The sequence below is a fragment of the Salmo salar genome, chromosome 17, assembly GCF_965601325.2.
Source record: "Salmo salar chromosome 17, fSalSal1, whole genome shotgun sequence".
NCBI lineage: Eukaryota > Metazoa > Chordata > Actinopteri > Salmoniformes > Salmonidae > Salmo > Salmo salar.
In genome coordinates, this window is record NC_138307.1 from 20248246 (window position 1) to 20270759 (window position 22514).

Below are 22514 nucleotides of genomic sequence, written 5' to 3' on the forward strand. Positions count from 1 at the left end.
GTTGTCAAGGACACTGATAACACACTGCAGAGATGGCAACACCCTCCTGTGTCCTGCGAGGTACGCTAATCACAGTGTTTGAGAGTGTGAACACAAGGCTTCATCTGCTGCGGGTTAGTCTTCATTCAGATCTCTTCCAAAAAGCAATGAATGTTACTGCTAGAACTGGATGTAATGCCACACATCTGGTGATAAAGCTTTATGTAATAGTGTAAACGAATTAGCGGGCAAGGCTAGATTTCACTCTCCTCATTCATTCAGCGTTAACCCATTGGCTATTTCTGAATGCCAGTGAGTGTGTGCTGGTTTATACAGAGGTTGGTGCACAGGATAAATCATGTAACATGGGCTCCACACAGTGGTGGCACAGGAAAATCAGACACCATCACTGAGTAAAAGGGCAACCAACTACTGCAGTGCTCAGCAGAAAACATTGAGGAACATTCTGATGGAAATATATATGACGTTAATTAGAACATAATGTCCCAGTGACGTGCAGCCTGAGGAATCACGTCAGTTCTGTTCATGAGGCTGTCCCACTTCTATTGCAAAGAAGTATTGCTAATGAGATGTAGCCATCACAGACAAGTCAGTCACAGACCATCTAAACAAGAAGAAAATGGAATTCTCGCATGCTTGCACTGAACTTCTGTCCTCTGGATGAGACAAAATGCAAGGGGAGAACCAGCAAATTAAGTCAGTGACAAAGCAGGTCTCCAATGTCTCAAAACAGTAAATCAGTGGCATGTGTTTTAGATGAGACAAAACCAGAAATTGACAACAGAATGTTGAAAAACTAAGTAGAATTTTATTAAATTAGATTCTATTATCAAAATGTCAAGTTTCCAGGATGAAGAAAACAGTGCAAAACAGTTACTTTAGACAAATATTTACAAGACAGGTAGCATTCAGCCAAGTTGAAATAAGGCAGCTGTATCATGGCATTTTTCAAAACATCCACAAAAACATCCCCCACATATAAAACATCTTGGTGAAAAGGACATTCATAATTTCCCTATGACAGCATTTCACATTTTAAAGGCCATTTCATACTTTCCTTATGATAACATTCAATAGTTCAATGGCAATAAACACATTTTACAAAACAACTTAAATACAAAAACTTAAATTCATATTTAAAAAACAGCTTACCAAAATTCAAAGCTTTCTCTTGTATTTACTCTGAGGGAATACTGTAGGCAAGGCGGAATACTGTAGGCAAGGGGGAATAGCGCAACACAAGGCAAGGATACCAAACATAGTTGAATGGCAACCACTGATATACGCTGTTCAATAGTGCAACCCCATAGACTTGGAAGCCGTGCTGATTGTTGTCAGCTGATCTTAGTGTTGGCCATTTCAGCAGGTTGGCCATTTCAGCGGGTGTTCATGGAACAAACCTGTGCTTCGCCGAGGCTTCTCTCCAGCTCCTGAATACAAGGATAGATCAACTGACTGTGCAGCTGTGCCATTTTAAACCTGAAGGAAAGAGTTATAGAAGAGTTGAAAGGAGCAGTATTCCCACTGATTTCGCTTCACAGTTGGAAAGAAAAAGTATCTGAACCCTTTGGAATTAGCTGGATTTCTGCATAAATTGGTCATCAAATTTGATCTCCATCTAAGTCACAACAATACAGTGTGCTTAAACTAATACACACATTGTATTTCTTGTCTATATTGAATACATCATTTAAACATGCACAGTGTAGGTTAGAAAAAGTTTGTGAACCCCTAGGCTAATAACTTCTCCAAAAGCAAATTGGAGTCAGGAGTTGGCTAACCTGGAGTCCGATCAATGAGACAATTGGAGATGTTGGTTAGAGCTGCCTTGCCCTATAAAAACACACAATTTGAGTTTGCTATTCACAAGAAGCATTGCCTGATGTGAACCATGCCTCAAACAAGATAGATATCAGAAGACCTAAGATTAAGGATTGTTGACTTGCATAAAGCTGGAAAGGGTTACAAAATGATCTCTAAAAGCCTTGATGTTCATCAGTCCACGGGAACACAAATTGTCTATAAATGAAGTGCAGCACTGTTGCTACTCTCCCTAGGAGTGGCCGTCCTGCAATTATGACTGCAAGAGCACAGCACAGAATGCTCAATGAGGTTAAGTAGAATCAGCTAAAGACTTACAGAAATCTCTGGAACATGCTAATTTCTCATCTGTTGATGAGACTACAATACGTAAAACAAGAATGGTTTTCACGGGAGGACACCACGGAAGAAGCCACTGCTGTCCAAAAAAACATTGCTGCACGTCTGAAGTTTGTGAAAGTGAACCTGGATGTTCCAAAGCACTACTGGCAAAATATTCTGTGGACAGATGAAACTACAGTTGAGTTGTTTGGAAGGAACACACAACACTGTGTGTGGAGGAAAAAAAAGGCACAGCACACCAACATCAAAACCTCATCCAAACTGTAAAGTATGGTGGAGGGAGCGCCATGGTTTGGGGCTGCTTTGCTGCCTCAGGGCCTGGACAGCTTGCCATTATCGACGGAAAAATGAATTCCCAAGTTTATCAAGACATTTTGCAGGAGAATGTTAGGCTATCTGTCCGCCAATTAAAGCTCAACAGAAGTCCAGTGATGCAACAGGACAATGACCCAAAACACAGAAGTAAATCAACAACAGAATGGCTTCAACAGAAGAAAATACACCTTCTGGAGTGGCCCAGTCAGCGTCCTGACCTCAACCCGATTGAGATGCTGTGGCATAACCTCAAGAGAGTGGTTCACACCAGACATCAAGAATATTGCTGAACTGAAACAGTTTTGTAAAGAGTAATTGTCCAAAATTCCTCCTGACCATTGTGCAGGTCTCATCTGCAACTACAGAAAACATTTGGTTGAGGTTATTGCTGCCAAAGGGTCAACCAGTTATTAAATTCAAGGGTTCATACTTTTTCCCACCCTGCACTGTGAATGTTTACACGGTGTGTTCAATACAGACATAAACATAATTGTTTGTGTGATTAGTTTAAGCAGAGTGTTTGTCTTGTTTTGTGACCGAGATGAAGATCAAATTTTATGACCAATTTATGCAGAAATCCAAGTATTTCCAAAGGGTTCACATACTTTTTCTTGCCACTGTAGGTGTCTTTTACTCCCGGTGTTTCCATCAGGAAAAAGTTGTGCCGGTCAAATGTCCAAACATATTTCAATTTGCCAGACTGATGCCAATGTGCAGTTTCTCTAGAGAAAAATCTGATCAAGCACAGGCTGGGCGATGTAGTAGGAGGTTGTAATTTCCAACAGACCAATGTTCTACATAATTACCACGTTTTCTGCGCTGAACTAACTACAATGACCATAATCCATTTGTCCGGTCTGTGTGTTTTTACACAACTTATTTACACGAGGTAATAAAGCTAGAATCCATAATGTTGCTAGGTGCACTGTTGCTCCTAAATTAGAATTCCAAGCTGCACAGCAGAATATTTAAGGGCATATGCGAGTAAAATGGTCACACTGGAGCCTCATCTGTCAGACTCACTTTGTGAACCGGTATCAGGTAATACAGTGTTGAAAGTTTGCTATAGCAAGAGCTCAAGACTAACAGGCAGAGTTTACAGACTAGAGAGATACGATTAAAAAACAACCAGAACCAACCTCCATGCATAGCCAAAGTGATTTTATAGAGCATATTTATTTATCTGGTTTTATGCATTTTTACCGTCCAAACGCTGCCAATTCTCAGTCAACGGAAACAGTTTAAAACCCAATACAGTGTTAACAATTCAAGCATGACCTGTGAAAAGGTTCCAAAGAAAGGAGGACTCTTACCTCCTGTGCAGCTCTATTGCTTTGCTGGGGTCTGGGCAATAGTGCTGTAGAGCTGTGATGCAGTGTGCTGCCAGCATGCTGTAACACTGTTCCCTCACCAAGTTGTGGCTGCTGGTGTCCCACTGTGGCAGTTCACTGGTGTACCTCCACGCCACTAGGGCGTGCTCCAGAGCAGACTCCCACTCCTCATTCTGCAGCAGCAGCTGACCCCACTCCTGGCAGGAAACCTGGGAGGAAAAAGACAAGGTTCGTTCAAACACATAGCAGGTGATGCAGCGTAGTACCAATCACCATGACAACCCAGAATTTCTAGCTATTAAACCATCTTAGAAGGACTTAAGTCACACACAATCAGCTTGAATAAAGTTAGAGTGTAAATCTTAAGACGTATATTATTTACTGCAAGATTAAACTTCAGGTCAATTACCCGAGTTACATTCACATAAGGGTAACTTAAAGAGCATAAAACATAAATGTTGATACTCACTTTAAACACCACCAGGTGTGGATATGCCTTTCTGTAACAGTGTGCGTCTCTGTTGGACCCCAGGCGTGAGTAGGGTATAGATCTATAGACATTGGTCTTCTTCAGGTGCAGGTCCTCCTGTAAAGGTTTCAGGTCCGTAGTGAGGGCTCTGGGCTCCTGCCTCTGCCCCTGTTCTACTAAGATGAAAGATCTTATGAGCTGCACAAGCTGCTGGTTGGACAGGGGTGTCTGGTTGTCTTCCATTCTCTCACTTTGGGCCTCACTCCGACTACTCCCTGTTCTGTATATGGCTGGGTTCACTGCAAAACATACACCACCGTATTGAACACAGGCAAACTAATATAAGACTAGAAAATGAATGACATGATCCATTTAATTTGCTTACTAACATGAATGCCCACGTTTTGAGTTGCTGGTCAGGTTTCTGCCTCTAGAGGTGGTTGAGAATGGAGCTATGCGTGAACTTAGAACCTCCAGGTATGACCTTCTCAGTCGAGCTGCAAAAAAACATTTGGCATTACTTTAGAGTGCATTTGTGACTACTAACGTTACAGGATCATAGTTATCCCAGTTACAATATTCTTCTAGTTGTACTAGATAGCAAGGCAGATGCAATGTTTTGGTACTTGCATAAAACAAACAAAAATTGTCATGTCTTGCTTAATTAATAGCTACAAACATCTCACCCACAATCTTTATTACTTAGCTAAATGTCCAATATCAGCACGTTAGCTAGTTATAACTAGGTAAAGTTGTTAGCAAAGGCTAACAATAGGTACCATGTTGTGTCAATGCAATTGCTAACTCAAAGCTGGCTAACTAGCTAGTTGACCACAAGTTAAAATGGACTTATTTCCATTATTAGCAAATTGACACAATTTGTTTGTTCAGACTCAGTGTTTTATGGGATCTTACTGGCTGACTTCATTGTTATGATTTAACATATTTAGAAAATAAAGGTAGCCGTTACTTAGCTAGTTAGCCACATTTGTTCCTGGCGCGCGCTTACTTTACCAAGGACAGCTGTTATGATGCTGAAGTTGGAGGGAAATTTAGCGGGCTAACCAGCTAACGTTACCTACTTTATGAAGTTGTTGAAGTCAGACGTACCTGCAATTTTCGGCTGTGGAGCTGGGATTTCCATCAGGGCACGTCTTGAGTGACACATGGTTGCCATATTAGATACTTTGGATCAAAACGACAGACCTCTTTCAAAAAGTTTGCCAGTTATGTTGTTAGCTGTCTAGTAGTGTGCAGCCAACAGACTGTAAAGGTTGTACTAATAACACGCAGCTACCGTCTGCCAAGTACCTCAAATAAATGACATTAAATTAAATAGTTGCTGACAAAACTTTGCAAAGCTGTTCTCCCGCGAATGTATGACAAAATACTGCTTCAAGAACATAGCGCGCGGGCGTTGCTTCAATACCCATCAATCTGATTGGTTATTGTCGAAACAGGCGCGTGCATTTTTATTGGAGAATGGGATCTGTGAAACAGGCGCTGTGTTGAAATACAACAAACAATAGCTGCTTAAATACAGTAGGCCGACACATGTACTGTTGTGAATTAGGACTTACGTAGCCATTTGTGAAGTGGTTGAAGTCTGACATACATGCAATTTCTGGCTGGAGGATAGTTAGCTTGCTACTTTACAGCAAAAAGACATAGACCTTGCAAACATTTGACCAGTTCTGTTGTGGGCGACCATTGATGGACTTTCTTTTAATAACATGCAGCTGCAAAGTAGCAAACAAATGACAACAAATGTATTATGGTAATAGTCATTGCTATGAATTTAAAAAATATTCTTCTGTGGGGTTTATCAGAGGTTGGCATCCAACGTTATGAAGCATTACCGCCACCTACTGTACTGGCCTCTTATGAAAAAAGATTGCAGTAAGAGTGCAGTATATACTGGGTGGTTCGAGCCCTGAATGCTGATTGGCTGACAGCTGTGGTATATCAGACCGTATAACACGGTTATGAAAAAACATGTATTTCTACTGCTCTAATTAATTTGGTATCCAGTTTATAATAGCAATAAGGCACCTTGTGATATTGTGATATATGGCCAATATACCAGAGGTGTGGACTCAAGTGACATGACTTGGACTTGAGTCAGACTCGAGTCACAAATATGATGACTTGCAACTCGACTTTGACTTTAACACCAATGACTCGTGACTTATCTTGGACTTAAGCCTTTTGACTCGACCTGACTTGATACCCTTCCCAAGCCCAAATATGAAAAATGATGCTATTAAAAAAGGTGTGCAGCGCATCAACTCTTCATTTAACGGATTACAGTTTGAATCAGACAGCAGCCAATCAAATTGTGCCAGTTGAGAAAAAGTTGAGCGTGGCAGTGCAGAGGAACGTCGGCGAGTGAATTCAGATGGAGCCCTTGGAAAGATGATACCCAAAATTATTATTTTCGGATATAAAGACTACGCTGTAGTCATCAAAAAATGGATTGTAACTTGCAAAACATGTGGGAAGAAAATTCCAGAAAATCACAGAAAGCAACAATTTCCAACTTTGTTCAACATTTGAAGCTGCACAAAGAACAGTAAGTCGTGGCTAATATAGCCGACAGCTATATATAACTTTGCTAGTGTAGCATGTAGGCTAACGTAACGTTAAATCAATGAGCCTCCACACAGTCAGTCAGTGCGGGAACGTGATCATTGCACCCAAGATTGAGCTACAGCTGGCCAGGCAGTTGGTAGTCTAAAGCCTGCCTGATGTTACTGCTGTTCCTAAAACCACTGACATACGTTAGCCTACTGTAACCACACAGAGAGGGTGTGTGTGTGTGTGTGTGTGTGTGTGTGTGTGTGTTTGTGTGTGTGTGTGTGTGTTTGCGTGCCTGTGTGTTTGCGCCCCATAGCGATCCTCGATAGTCGATCGCTACGGGGGGAGGGGGGGTCTTTCTCATGGCTACACGTATTTCCATGGAAATAGATAGTTTATTTGGAAAGTAATAAATATATCTATTTTTAAAGCATTCATGATTTGCGTAAATGTAATATACTAACTATTACTATTGTTAAAAATATGAAATGGTGTTACATTTGGTGAAGAGCACATTATAACTTGTTTAGGACTCAAAACTCAAAGTTTAGGACTTGAGACTTGACTTGAGACTTGTCGGTCTTGACTTGAGACTTGACTCGGACTTGCCTGTCTTGACTTGGGACTTGACTTGGGACTTGAGTGCTAAGACTTGAGACATACTTGTGACTTGTAAAATAATGACTTGGTCCCACCTCTGCAATATACCACGGCTAAGGGCTGTGTCTAGGCACTCCGCGTTGCGTATTTCAGAAGAACAGCCCTTAGCCGTGGTATATTGGCCATATACCACACCCCCTCATGCCTTATTGCTTAATTAGAGTGCAGTATAACGGCGGTATGCAGCAAAATAAATAACAATGTTTATAATAACAATAACAATGTTTTTATACTGCAGTAATTTTGCAGTGGAACTGCAGTTAGAGTGCATTTATTCTGCAATTACTGCGTCCAAAATACCACAGTCAACTGCAGTTACTGCACTTTTACTGCAGTTTCAAAACTGCAATCTTTATTTGTAAGGGGCCTGTGGGCCAGAGAGGGAGGAACTAAATTCTACCTGCCAGCCCCTTTTCTCTTAAAAAAGATAACAAAATATTTGAGACTGTATATCTGCCACGCTGATCCTCAACACAGGGGCCCCTCATGGGTGTATGCTCAGTCCCCTCCTGTACTCCCCATTCACCCATGACTGCATGGCCAAGCACGAATCCAACACCATCATTAAGTTTGCCGACGACACAACAGTGGTAGGCCTGATCACCGACAACGATGAGACAGGAAGGAGGTCAGAGACCTGGCAGTGCGATGCCAGGATAACAACCTCTCCCTCAATGTGATCAAGACAAAGGAGATGATTGTGGACTACAGAAAAAGAAGGACCGAGCACCCCCCACCCCCCCATTCTCATCAACAGGGCTGTAGTGGAGCAGGTTGAGAGCTTCAAGTTCCTTGGTGTCCACATCACGAACAAACAATTTTTGTTATTTATTTCACCTTTATTTAACCAGGTAGGCTAGTGCAAAGGAGCAAAGTAAATAAATAAATACAGTATGGGGATGAGGTAGTTGGATGGGCTATTTACAGATGGGCTATGTACAGGTGTAGTGATCTGTGAGCTGCTCTGACAGCTGGTGCTTAAAGTTAGTGAGGGAGATATGAGTCTCCAGCTTCAGTGATTTTTGCAGTTCGTTACAGTCATTGGCAGCAGAGAACTGGAAGGAAAGGCGGCCAAAGGAGGAATTGGCTTTGGGGGTAACCAGTGAAATATACCTGCTGGAGCACGTGCTACGGGTGGGTGCTGCTATGGTGACCAGTGAGCTGAGATAAGGCGGGGCTTTACCTAGCAAAGACTTGTAGATGACCTGGAGCCAGTGGGTTTGGCGACGAGTATGAAGCAAGGGCCAGCCAATGAGAGCATACAGGTTGCAGTGGTGGATAGTATATGGGGCTTTGGTGACAAAAACGGATGGAACTGTGATAGACTGCATCCAATTTGTTGAGTAGAGTGTTGGAGGCTATTTTGTAAATGACATCGCAGAAGTCGAGGATCGGTAGGATAGTCAGTTTTACGAGGGAATGTTTGGCAGCATGAGTGAAGGATGCTTTGTTTCAAAATAGGAAGCCGATTCTAGATTTCATTTTGGATTGGAGATGCTTAATGTGAGTCTGGAAGGAGAGTTTACATTCTAACCAGACACCTAGGTATTTGTAGTTGTCTATATATTCTAAGTCAGAACCGTCCAGAGTAGTGATGCTGGACGGGCGGACAGGTGCGGGCAGCGATCGGTTGAAGAGCATGCATTTAGTTTTACTTGCATTTAAGAGCAGTTGGAGGCCACGGAAGGAGAATTGTATGGCATTGAAGCTCGTCTGGAGGTTAGTTAACACAGTGTCCAAAGAAGGGCCAGAATTATACAGAATGGTGTCGTCTGCGTAGAGGTGGATCAGACAATCACCAGCAGCAAGAGCGACATCATTGATATATACAGAGAAGAGAGTCGGCCCGAGAATTGAACCTTGTGGCACCCCCATAGAGACTGCCAGAGGTCCGGACAATCATAGTCCAAACACACTAAGACAGTCGTGAAGAGGGCACGACAACACCTATTCCCCCTTGGGAGACTGAAAAGATTTGGCATGGGTCCTTAGATCCTCAAAAAGTTCTACAGCTGCACCATCGATAGCATCCTGACTGGTTGCATCACCGCCTGGTATGGCAACTGCTCGGCCTCCGACCGCAAGGCATACGGCCCAGTACATCACTGGGGCCAAGCTTCCTGCCATCCAGGACCTCTATACCAGGCGGTGTCAGAGGAAGGCCCCAAAAATTGCCAAGGACTCCAGCCACCCTAGTCAGAAAATAATCTCTTTGCTACCGCACGGCAAGCGGTACCGGAGCGCCAAGTCTAGGTCTAAAAGGCTTCTTAACAGCTTCTACCCCCAAGCCATAAGACTCTTGAACAGTTAATCAAATGGCTACCCGGACTATTTGCATTGTCCCCACCCCACCCCCCATTTTTACGCTGCTGCTCCTCTGTGTTTATTATCCATGCATAGTCACTTTACCTCTATCTACATGTACATATTACCTCAATTACCTCGACTAACCGGTGCCCCCGCACGTTGACTCTGTACCGGAACCGCTTGTATATAGCCTTGCTACTGTTATTTTATTGTTGCTCCTTAATTATTTGTTATATTTCTATATTTCTTTCTTAAAACTGCATTGTTGGTTAAGGGCTTGTAAGTAAGCATTTCACTGTAAGGCCTACACCTGTTGTATTCGGCGCATGTAACAAATACAATTTGATTTGATTTGATTTTGTATCTAAGGATGTTCTACTCAGTATGCTCTTTAAACTCAATTCCTGCACCACCTTCTCCCTCATACTGCATCTCTATTTCCCTCTCATACTGCCCACGCTATCAGTGCATGCTCCACTATCTCTGTTTCCTGGCAGTAATCATACCTTCCTGTGGTTGGTGACTAGAGGGAGTACAGCTCTGACCGGAAGTTACTTTTTGTAGCAGGTTAGCAGAGAATTTGAGCTAAACCTAACCCTTTTCCTAACCTTAATCTAAGTCTTCTAACCTGCCATGTTAATTATCCTAACCTGCTGCGTAAATTGTCCTAACCTGCTATGAAAAAGTCTGGTCTTAGCTGTACTACCTATAGTGAGAACCCCTTCCTGTTGGATGCGTTCCTATCACATTTAATGTCTTATTCAACCTGCAGTGTCCCACCGTTAGCCTTGTAAAGATGTCCTCCTCTCTTCTGTCTCTTCCTGCCATCCTCTCCTCCCCAACTTTCCTCTGTACTTGGAATAGATGCCTGCCCTTAGTGTTGCTGTTCCACTGCTCCTGCCATCTCTGCACCACGACTGTTCTTATTACTCCCTTAAGCCTCTTCCTTGCTAATCGGCATCTGCACATCCACCTCCTCTCTCCTAAGGGCCTGTTTAGCCAGCACATCTACTTCCTCATTCCCTTCCACCACCACATGGGCTGGTACCAAATCAAAACCTAGGCCTGCATTTACACAGTGGTGAAATTCTGTGATGGAATACTGTGAGAATTACCAATTTAAAAAAAACACAATTATTAGTTTGCACAATTCATATTCCCACCAGATTGGGAGTTTTTTTTTAATGTCCTATATGTCAGGCAGAGCAAGCTGGATTTCATTTTATATAAAATAAAATGTAAATGTGTATATGTAGATATAAAAACAATATTTATTGATAACCAAGTAATAGGCTGATCATTACATTTCAGAGATCATCACTGAGGAGGTCGCATTCAACATAAAATACCAATAATACATTATTGAAACTGTTAATAGCATTCCCTTTTTTGCCACTCAGAATTAGACTAATTAAGTAGTGGATGTAAATGGTCTACCACATTAAAATAGCAATACAGTTCATGTTTCAAGGGGAAAATACACATTCATATTTTAATGGTATTAGCAATAACAGTAGCATATATATCATAATTGATCAATTACTGCAATTACTGCTCACCAGGGGCGCAACTTTGGTTTTAGAGGTGGGGGGAAATTATATATATATATAATGTATATATACACAGTTGAAGTCGGAAGTTTACATACACTTAGGTTGGAGTCATTAAAACTTGTTTTTCAACCACTCCGCAAATTTCTTGTTAACAAACTATAGTTTTGGCAGGTCGGTTAGGACATCTCCTTTGTGCATGACACAAGTCATTTTTCCAATAATTGTTTACAGACAGATTATTTCACTTGTAATTCACTGTATCACAATTCCAGTGGGTCAGAAGTTTACATACACTAAGTTGACTGTGCCTTTAAACAGCTTGGAAAATTCCATAAAATGATGTCATGGCTTTAGAAGCTTCTGATAGGCTAATTGACATAATTTGAGTCAATTGGAGGTGTACCTGTGGATGTATTTCAAGGCCTACTTTCAATCTCAGTGCCTCTTTGCTTGACATCATGGGGAAATCAAAAGAAATCAGCCAAGACTTCAGAAAGACAATTGTAGACCTCTACAAGTCTGGTTCATCCTTGGGAGCAATTTCCAAATGGCTGAAGGGACCACGTTCATCTGTACAAACAATAGTACGCGAGTATAAACACCATGGGAGCACGCAGCTGTCATACCGCTCAGGAAGGAGACGCGTTCTGTCTCCTAGAGTTGAACGTACTTTGGTGCGAAAAGTGCAAATCAATCCCAGAACAACAGCAAAGGACCTTGTGAAGATGCTGGAGGAAACGGTTACAAAAGTATCTATATCCACAGTAAAACGAGTCCTATATCCACATAACCTGAAAGGCCGCTCAGCAAGGAAGAAGTCACTGCTCCAAAACCGCCATAAAAATGCCAGACTGCGGTTTGCAACTGCACATGGGGACAAAGATTGTACTTTTTGGAGAAATGTCCTCTAGTCTGTTGAAACAAAAATAGAACTGTTTGGCCATAATGACCATTATTATGTTTGGAGGAAAAAGGGGGAGGCTTGCAAGCCAAAGAATACCATCCCAACTGTGAAGCACGGGGGTGGCAGCATCATGTTGTGGGTTGTGCTTTGCTGCAGGAGGGACTGGTGCACTTCACAAAATAGATGGCATCATGAGGAGGAAAATAATGTGGATATATTGAAGCAACATCTCAAGACATCAGTCAGGAAGTTAGGACTTGGTCGCAAATGGGTCTTCCAAATGGACAATAACCCCAAGCATACTTCCAAAGTTGTTGCAAAATGGCTTAAGGACAACAAAGTCAAGGTATTGGAGTGGCCATCACAAAGACCTGACCTCAATCCTATAGAAGATTTGTGGGCAGAACTGAAAAAGCGTGTGCGAGCAAGGAGGCCTACAAACCTGACTCAGTTACACCAGCTCTGTCAGGAGGAATGGGCCAAAATTCACCCAACTTATTCTGGGAAACTTGCGGAAGGCTACCTGAAACGTTTGACCCAGGTGAAACAATTTAAAGGCAATGCTACCAAATACTAATTGAGTGTATGTAAACTTCTGACCCACTGGGAATGTGATGAAATAAATAAAAGCTGAAATAAATCATTGTCTCTACTATTATTCTGACATTTCACATTCTTAAAATAAAGTGGTGATCCTAACTGACCTAAGACAGGGAATGTTTACTTGGATTAAATGTCAGGAATTGTGAAAAACTGAGTTTAAATGTATTTGCCTAAGGTGTATGTTAACTTCCGACTTCAAATGTATATATATTTAATTTTTCCTACCCGACTGCTCGGAGGCGTCCGCATGGTCCTAAAGTAAACCGTTGCCTTGTTTTGTATCACATTCCAATTATAAAGTCCCGTCCCCAGTAAAAGTTGCACCCCTGCTGCTTACACAGACAGATCAGTGATTTTGTTTGTTGTTGTGAAAGACATATGCTAGTTAACCTAGGCCTACTAATCTTCCTATTTTGGTGTTTTCATTATCAATACCGAGGCACACAAAAGCAGAAGTCTTTGTAGCAACAGGAATACATCATAATTGAGATCATAATGTGATGATACATCCAAGTGTGTGACGTTATATTCTAGTGGGGCGGTTGACCATATTGAGGTTGTTGGCTGCACTCTGAGTACCCTGCAGCGCCTTCTCTGAGGAGAGAGCTGTCTGGGGCTGTCCTTTATTGCTCTGCCCTGGATTGACCACACTGTTTGTTCCTTTTGTACTGTAGGCTTTAGGTTTGGGGATCCTGGTTGGGCCTGGGCGTCGGAATGCTTCCAAGGGGATCTGAGAATAGATGGAGAGAAAAAAGGGTTCAATATCCTTACGATATATAACTTTAGGTTGTTTATCAAACTGACCACAAGATGGTGCCAAATAATGTTTTTTGGCATACAGTAGCAAATATCTAGCAGTTTTTGACAAAACACATTACAAAATAATTCATTACATGCTTATTAAGACATGTACAGGCTCATGTATGCTGCAGTATAACAAGTAGACTAATAAAACATTACTCTTTAAGTAAAGCTTTGACCATTTTTTCAACACAACCGACCGCTGTAAAGAATGGAACTAAAGAAATCCATGATTCCCTTTCTGATACCGTCTTTGGAGTTTATAGAGCTATTCACACACAAGTAATTGTTATACTCCCAAAGAAGGCTTATAAGAGAGAGTGGGGAGGGAAAATGTTTGGAGACAGGTATTGGATCTTGTTTTAGCACCAACTGCCAAAACAGCCACAGGAAATGTCTCCTATGGGGTTTGCATCACTGCATTGTTTACTGCACAATCAGCTTAAACTGTCATCTAATGCTCCTAGCTCTCCGTCTCATCTCTGCCAGAAGGTGATGTCACCGTAGGAGCTCTTCATGTTTGTCATCGCTCTGCGTTTAGTTTAAACCCCTCTTTGTTCTCTGCTCAGTCTAAACCCCTCTCTGCTCAGTCTAACCCCCCCTCTCTCTTTGCTCAGTTTAAACCCCAGTTATTGCCCAGTTTAAACCCCTCTCTCTCTCTGCTCAGTTTAAACCCCACTCTCTCTCTGCTCAGTTTAAACCCTGCTCTCTCTTGGCTCAGTTTAAGCCCTACTCTCTCTTTCTACTCAGTTTAAATCCCTCTCTCACCCTCTCTCTCTCTCGCTCTCTCTCTCTCTTTCTCTCTGCTCAGTTTAGACCCCCCTCTCTCTCTCTGCTCTGTTTAAACCTCTCTCTCTCTCTCTCTCTCTCTATTCAGTTTAAACCCCACTCTCTCTCTGCTCAGTTTAACCCCACTCTCTCTCTCTACTCAGTTTAAATCCCTCTCTCCCTCTCTCTCGTTCTCTTTCTCTCTGCTCAGTTTAAACCCCACTCTGATCTCTCTCTCTGCTCAGTTTAAACCCCCCTCTCTCTCTGCTCAGTTTAAACCCCTCTCTCATGCTCTCTCTCTGCTCAGTTAAAAACTCCCCTCTCTCTTTCTCCTCTGGCTTTAATGTAACTGCATGTGAGACTAGAGGGATGATGATGAGGGCGCTTAGAGCAAAGAAAGACAAGAAGGGGAATAGATGATGATGATTTACGTCCCAAATGGCAGCCTATACCTATGGGCCCTGGTCAAAAGTAGTGTGCTATATAGGGAATAGGGTGTCATTGGGGAGGCGGTTCATCATGCACATTAAGGCATTCTCCCAGACCTGTTGCGCAATATAGGTTATTATACTGTAGTTTTAAACGTTGCAGCTTATTTCATCACTCTTTCTTTCTCTGAGAGAGAGCTCTTGTGAGACACTCCACTTTCATGCCAAAAGCTATTGAGTGAATCTACCCAGTCCAAGGAGTGAGTGGTTAAACGCTGTTAAAGACCAACTGTAAGTGAGTGTGTATAAGTGTTTTATGGTTTCGAAAATTTATTCTAAAACGTGCAATGAACCATGTCCTTAAATCCATGCAGGACATCAATTTGAAATGTGTTTTGAAAATGAGGTTAATGGACCAGCAAATCTGTGTGGGTCATTTCAGGGGGCCATGTTGATTTTACACGGAATGACCTTTAATTATAAGCCTCCTCCCTTTGGAGGCATGCAGCAGGAGTACTAGAGTAAGCACTTCCTCTGCCACGGACAGACCAGCCTGCAGTTCAGTAGGCCGGCCTGCGTTCTGCAATACTGGCAAAGATGCACGGTTGTCTCCATGGCAACAAAACACAGGATTTGTTTGGTGCTTGGATTGTGGTGTGAGACACTATTTCACAGCACACTAATGGGCCTCAGGATCCTCTTTCGTTCACAATATGAGGCCTTTGTTTGAAATGGGCCCTGCCCTGTCCATTTATTTTCCTCTCCTTGTTCATTGGGCCTATCGGTCAAGGTGTTTGGATACAATTGTGATGATGACCGTTATTGTAAACTATACGTGAATCCCATCAACTCCTAAACTAGCCTGGGATTAGCCTATGCAGGGTCGCCAGAAACCGCTTACATCCGGTTTTCATAGATACAATATTTTCAACCTAACTTCTGTTTCCCCTGAATAACGGATGTGGGAACTCCGCTCAGGCGTCTTTTTACGCCTGCTAAATTAGGCTAGCCTGTGATGTACACTGAAGATTAGTCTCGCCTCTGATTGGCTACTTTATTTTCTGTATTGAAAAACAGCACAGTGGATGATGGTGCTGTGTGATTGTATAGCTTACATAGACCTTAGATTTAGCTGACATGCCAAAGGTCATGTGTCAAGTGAGATATAAAAAAGGAAAGGGTGTGTCGGACTATGAAGCCATCATCTATACTACTTGCACTTTGCTCTCGTTCAATATGGACTGTGATGTTATTTTGACATCAGAACATATGATCTGCCTGGCTCGAACAATGACCTCACTAGATGTGAATAAGTACGATCAGATAGATAATGACATGGAGGATATTTAAGGACACAGCTGCTCTGATCCCTTGAATGAATAGCATCTTGTTTAGCCTGCAAATTATTCTTGGGCATTGAGAGATTGGGATCCTGTTTCCAAACTTCAATGCTCCCAGCCTGAATCGATTTAAAGCTTGATATAGACACCTCTTTATAGTGATACTGACTCAGAGGGTATTTGGATTGGGTGAATGCGTGAATAGATCTGACACATGTATGCTTCATTCAGGTGAGCTTTATATTACCAATGTCACTCAGAAGTCTCTTCATGATAAGCCAGTGCTTTGAGTGATGAGTGTGGTTTTTCTTCATTCCTATACCGCAATCTATTTGCGTTGTTGTGTAGGTTGCATGATAATTTGCCATTAAAACAACTGTATGTATTTGCAAAAGAATCATACAACACTATGATGAATTTAAAGAATATTGATTCAAATTGATGCAGAGAGTTGCAGCAAAGAAACATCCACGTGGAGAAGACCCTCAATAGTTAAAGCACCTCTTGTTCGTCCAAGCTGACTTACATGTACTTTCCATGGTATCATTAAAGAGGAACTTCAAATTCACTCATGCTAGTCTTTACTCTTGGTAACTGGGTTTTTGTGTTTGGGATAGAAGGAGAAACTATGACATCACCAGCCTATGAATTTAACTCAGCCAAGAAAACACATGTCAGAATTCCCTGGCCTTTTTTTTCGTTTTCTAATAAATTCTGGATGTTCACACAAGAGTTCTTCTGAGAGTCCTGCTAGTAAAAAACATAAATTAAGTGGCTCTAAAATGTCCTATTCATTGTATGTGTGTGTCTTGATGGTTGAAGGACAATGGACTTCTATCAGAGGTTGTATTGATTGAAGACTATTTCAAATGGTTAAGGTAGCACTTGAGGAGTGAAAATTAGATCACAATGAAAAAATTAAATATAAAAACTAGAAGTTAGAAAACATGCATAAATAAAAAACATTTAAATATATATTTTAACCTTGAAATATATTCCTCATTTTCATCATTCAGCATGCAGGGTTTACCACTTTTGAATGAGTAAATGAAATATGCAAGCATGGATGACAAACTAAAACATAACTTTTGCACACTTTAATATTTAGAAAATAAATCAGCTTAAACAAAATGCAAGTTGTGTAATATGAAGTTTAAACAATTGAAACGGTCCATCAGTGAATAGTCTTAGTACATGGTATATTTACCAAATAGCATATACAGTAAAGTTACCCCGGTGTTCAGTAAAAGTTTCTTACTACAAGTGCCTTCAAAGGGTTATTGTTTTGTTTTCTATTTGAATGACAATTCATGCATGCAAACATCTTTCCAAACAGAACCAACCAAACAAACAAACCCCAAACACAAACAGAGAAGTGGTTAGGTCGGCCTCTCTTCATACAGATCAAGTAAAATGGAGGTGGATGGATCAAGATCGGATGACTAGGGACTGAGGAGGTTGGGTTGGGATAGGTGGTGGTAATGGGCGGCGGACAAACTAGGGTTTACTAATGGGGTGAGGTATCTTGGGATGGGGAGTCAGTCAATCATAGGCATTACTTACTGTAATTTGTGAAGGCCTTTTGATTGGGGTGGATGTTGGCTTTATAGTGATGCTACTTGTGATTTTGCTGTTGCCTTTGACAGGGGTACCATTGGATAATACAGGAGTTCTCTGCTCCTGCCCAGGTGAGTAGCATGGGCTCACAGGCTGGGGTGTAGTGTTTAAGCTCTGAATGAAGGGGCTCCCTAAGTGAATGTGGATTTTGTTGTCCTCCGTGGTGATGACGTTGGGGCCGGAGCTGTTGGACCTCTGAACCTGCCAGCTGCTCTGCCTCTCTGGTGTCACCCTGAAGACTGCATGACCTCCCATGACCTCTACTGGCTCCGTGGACAGGGACCGGTCAGGAGTGCCTGTTGTGACCGACACAATCTGGATGGGTGACATAGCCCTGTCTGGAGTGACCGACCCAGAGGAGTCTGGGGTCATTGCTCTAGAGTAGGTGGCCATGGTGAAGGGAGATATGGCTCGATCAGGAGTGCAGGGGGAACCATCTGACGAGGGGGACCTTTGACCTTTGTTTCTGGTAGTCGGGGAGATGGATGCGTTCTGAATTATGGTGATTCTTTGTTTGGGTGGACCTCCGCTTGTGGGGATGACTGCAGTGCTGGTGTATGACTGGGTGTTTTCTGCGGTGGGGCTGGTGATTTCTAGCATGGCCATGTTATGCCCGTGGTCTGGGGTTACCTTGATGTGCAGTGGTTGCCCGGGGCTGTGTGTCAGAAACACATCTCCTTGCTGCACATGGTTCCCATTCTGTCTGGGAACCTGCACTTTCCCATTGACTGGGTTGTGGCTTTCTTTGGTTTTGAGAAAGGGGACTCTCCTGATGTTGTTGTTGAGGTTGTTGACATTGTTGAAGAGGGAGGGGTTACATTGGGCGAGGGGCAGCTCATTGTTGTAGTTTGGATTGTGCTCAGAGTCACTCTCTTCGTACAGTTTTCCATTCACCACGGCCCGCTCCAGTGGGGCGATGCTCTTGTAGTTGGGTCGAAGGTGTTCTGCTGGATCTGTCTGTACCTCCTTGGTGCACACCTGTAAGTCTGAGAAACGTCTGCCGTTCATGCCTGGGCGGAGACTTTTGCTGAAGCGACGGTATCGCTCCAGCTCCCGATTGAGGGTTTCCATCTCTCTGGCCAGTTCTTTATTTTTCACCTCTTGCAGAGTCAGTTTTCTTTGCAAGGTGGAGTGGTCGTTTTTCATGCGACAGATGTTTTCCTCTGTGCCCATATATTCATGGATCTTCTCTTTTAGGGCCGCCACCTCTCGGGTCAGATGACTGGACTTGGCCTCTTCCTCTTTCAGACGCTTGTAGAGGATGTGCTCCTGGTTGGACTCTTGCTTCTCTGCCAGTTGGTACTTTAAGAGCTCGTTCCTGGATATTTCCAACTCCTCCATCAAGGCCTTTGCTCGCTCTTGTTCCCTGGAGTATCTCTTCTCCATTGACTCAAACTCATCCTCAGTCTTCAACAAGTCGTCTTCGACAACCTTCATATCTTTAAGTTTTCGCCTCAGGCGCTCAACTTCCTGTGTAAGGTCTTTGACTTTGTAGTCCTCTTGTTGGGAGTGCTTGGCGATGGGCGCCTTGATGTTTTCCTCTTTGGCTTTGTTCCTCAGGAATTCCCTCTCTGCAGCTTCCAGTGACTGCAACCTCTTTTTCATCATGGTAACTTTGGACTGCAGGTCGTTGCTCTTTTCCTCCTCGGCTTGGAGCTTGGCCTTGAGTTCATCCCTGTCCTTGGTGGCGCCACACATTTTCTCCTCAAGCTCAGCATTCGACCTTAGGGCTTTCTTGCTTTCCTCGATAAGCTTCTCTGTTACTGTTGTGACTTTGTCCTGCTCAGCTTGCAGTTTTCCAGTGCTGTTATGGACCTTGTCCTCCATCGCTTTCAGTTTCTCAGCCATGGTCTTCCTTTCATCCACCAGCATGACCGTCAGCGTCTTCAGCTTGGTGAGGTCTTCCTTTAGTGTAAGCTCTGTCTTCTCCAACTGACCCTCCACGGCCTCCAGTTCTTTGACCCTCGCTTTCAGGATGTCCATCTCTCTGGACAGAACCTTTGACACTGTCCTCTCTTTGTCCAGATTGCACTTTAGTGCGTTGCACTCCTGTTTGCTCTTGCCGAACGCATCCTCTAGTTTCTCCAGCTCCATGATCCTGTGGTTCAGCTTGTCCACATCAGCCTTCAGGCTACGGCTTTGGCTGGCTTCCTTCTCCAGCTTCTTGTTGAGGTCCCTGCACTGGTCCTCCATTCTGACCAGCTCCTCGTCCTTCCCCTCCATCTCCAGAACCCTTTTCCGTAACTCCTCCACCTCATCCATGAGGCTGGAGTTGCCACATTCCCCACGGCTGATCTTGTCCCTCAGCTCCTGGAGCTCGTCCTCGGCCCTCCGGAGGGTCTTGTTGGTCTCCTCCAGTTCATCCAGCTGCCGGCTGAGTGTGGACAGTTTCTGCTTGAGCTGCCGGTTCTGGGCATCCTCGCTGGTCAGTTTGGCTGTCATGGTCTCCTGTTCCTGGTGAAAGCGACTGGCTTGGTCGCCTAGCTCTGTCTCCAAGCGAAAAACTTTCTCCTCCCCCTCTTGCACCTTTGCATTAGCAGAGCTCAGCTCTTCCTGGGTGTGGGAGGCGCTGGCAGTCAGTTCCTGGACCTTAGCAGTCTGTTGGGTCAATTGCTCTGTGAGGCGCTGCTGCTCGTCCACGACCATCAACGCAAACGACTTCAGCTTGGTCAGCTCCTCCTTTAGGCTGGTGACCTTCTTGTTGTTCTCCTCCTCTTTCCTTTCCTGATAGGCCTTTTCCTGGTCAATGAGCAACTTCAGTCTGAAAGAAAAGCACAAGAAGAAGAGAAAAAAGTTTGAAAAAAAAGAATGTTGAACTTTTCACTGATACACACATTGGACAACTGACACATGGGTGGAGAAGGTGATGGATGACACAGGGAGCAACATAACACAACATCAATAATATAACATAAACAATATACAGTATATCAGCTTGGTAGAAAATTGTCATTCGTTGTTTGCTTGTGAAGTGTCAAATGTGTCTAATTCTTATTCCCAAAGTGCCATCGGGCCTATTATTAGTAGGAATGCAGACACACCATAAACACTCATGGGTGTCACATTTGTCTGACCATACTGAATGGATTTCTGAAGGGGTTTGACATTTTATGTAATGGAAACTTTAACAGTTCATAAATATAACTGTGCTAACTTTCCCAAGTCGGTAGCCTGACATACACTTGCAGTGTGTTCCTTTTAAGGTCCCCCAATAGCAGTTAACTCTCATATGGGATGGAAACTCTACACGCCGTAGTAAAAGTCCAAAATAGTACTTCTTATAGTCATTCCTATACAAATTTACTATCTATATTACCCTTATTAGGATTTGCATTACTGATTACTGATGTCCTGTATTGCTTATCTACTGTTACTTGAAAGAAGAAAAAGAATAGAGAATGGACTAAATGCAGTGTTTGTACTGTGTGAGGATGTTCCATCCAAATGCACTCTGATCTTTGGCTGTGGTGGCTAGACTTTTCTAGAATGCTGAATGTTTACCCTGACCCCTATCTGACAAAAATACTCCCATCAGTCCCCATCAAACTGTAGACTAAACCCGTATTCAGCCACACTGCTGTTTTTTAAATGTCCCAGTGAATACAGTCCTCTTTCATACCTGTTAGAGGCAGCTACCCTGCTTCAAGAAACAACTAAGCTTACATTGCAGTTATTTTAACGTCTAGAGTGATATTGAGTTCATAGTGTGTACTTGTGAGCATGTGTGTAGGTGTATGCCCAGTGTAAATGTACAGTCTACTGTATATACAGCATATGTAACAGAATCACGGGGGAAGCTGGGGTCACAGTAGCTGGCAGGGCATGCATCGCACCGGGCCAGTGTGCCTTCGCTCCAGGCAGCGTCGGAGGGGATGTTATGACTGCTGAATGTGCAGCTGCCAGCATGCTAGCACAGATGTCGCATTGGCATGGAACAATCCCCTAATTAAGGGGTTCCTCTACTACCCCCTGCCTCCCTCTCTCTCTGGTTATATATTTAAAGGAATCCCCCCCGCTTCCAGAGGCAATTACAGCCTGGCCGGATAAACAGAGGGCCTCTCTCAGGGATCACTAATTACACCTAGTCTCCTGTAGAGGAACATGATGTCAGCATGATAGCTGGTAGAACTGGGGCTAAGGCAGGTCCATGGTAGGGCTGGGGCCGTCCTATGTCCTATGATGTTAATCCCATGATGTTCCACATCTTCCACTGTGCCAGAGATCTGATGATCAAAGCTGATCAGCTTGAAGTTGATGTACAGTAGGATAGCATCAGATGGGGAGGAGTTTGTAAAGGCCTCTGGTGTCCCACTGAGAAAGTTCACAATGGGAATGTGTGGTATAGTCAGTTCTACAATATCTGAAGACGTCTTTCTGGCAGAAACGATCGTTTTGAAAAATCATCTAAATCATGATATTCTATTAACATTGCTGAGACGTCAGGGCAGAGCAGAGGAGTGGCAGCCATATAAAGGCCTGCAAATGTAGCTAGAATGTAGCTAGAGCTAGACTGCTTTATTTGTATCCTTGTTTACTCTAGCAGTTATCTCTGCTACCCAGTTATGCGCCGTTTTCCCAGTGATGTAATCAAACCAGAATAGAATGTGAGCCGAGGTCCTGGACTTTAGACTCTGCTAGTTAGTACAAGTCATCCTGGTTTCCCCATTTTTAAACACAG

General features: G+C 43.1%; 2 protein-coding genes across 4 annotated transcripts in view; both read right to left on the reverse strand.

Moving 5' to 3' along the window:
• Nucleotides 1-786: 786 nt before the first annotated feature.
• Nucleotides 787-5717, reverse strand: LOC106575653 (uncharacterized). 2 transcript variants are annotated; one of them, XM_014152270.3, is made up of 5 exons: nt 5389-5717; nt 4668-4775; nt 4279-4577; nt 3792-4018; nt 787-1479 (listed from the first exon to the last, which is right to left on the reverse strand). In XM_014152270.3, the coding sequence occupies exons 1-5, from the start codon at nt 5453-5455 to the stop codon at nt 1377-1379; spliced, it is 804 nt and encodes a 267-aa protein (XP_014007745.1). In that variant the 5' UTR covers nt 5456-5717; the 3' UTR covers nt 787-1376. The 2 variants fall into 2 exon arrangements, with proteins under 2 accessions (XP_014007745.1, XP_045555134.1); XM_045699178.2 differs by having other exon boundaries at nt 4680-4775; nt 5389-5665.
• Nucleotides 5718-11073: 5356 nt separating this feature from the next.
• The window catches only part of LOC106575645 (filamin A-interacting protein 1-like), an 81800-nt gene continuing 70359 nt past the window's right edge, over nt 11074-22514 (reverse strand). For both annotated transcript variants that reach the window (XM_014152260.3, XM_014152263.3), the window contains 2 exons: nt 17783-20597; nt 11074-13612 (listed from right to left, as the gene is read on the reverse strand). In XM_014152260.3, coding sequence (XP_014007735.2) covers nt 13406-13612; nt 17783-20597 — 3022 coding nt within the window. In that variant the 3' untranslated portion in view covers nt 11074-13405. The remainder of the gene's footprint in view (nt 13613-17782; nt 20598-22514) is intronic.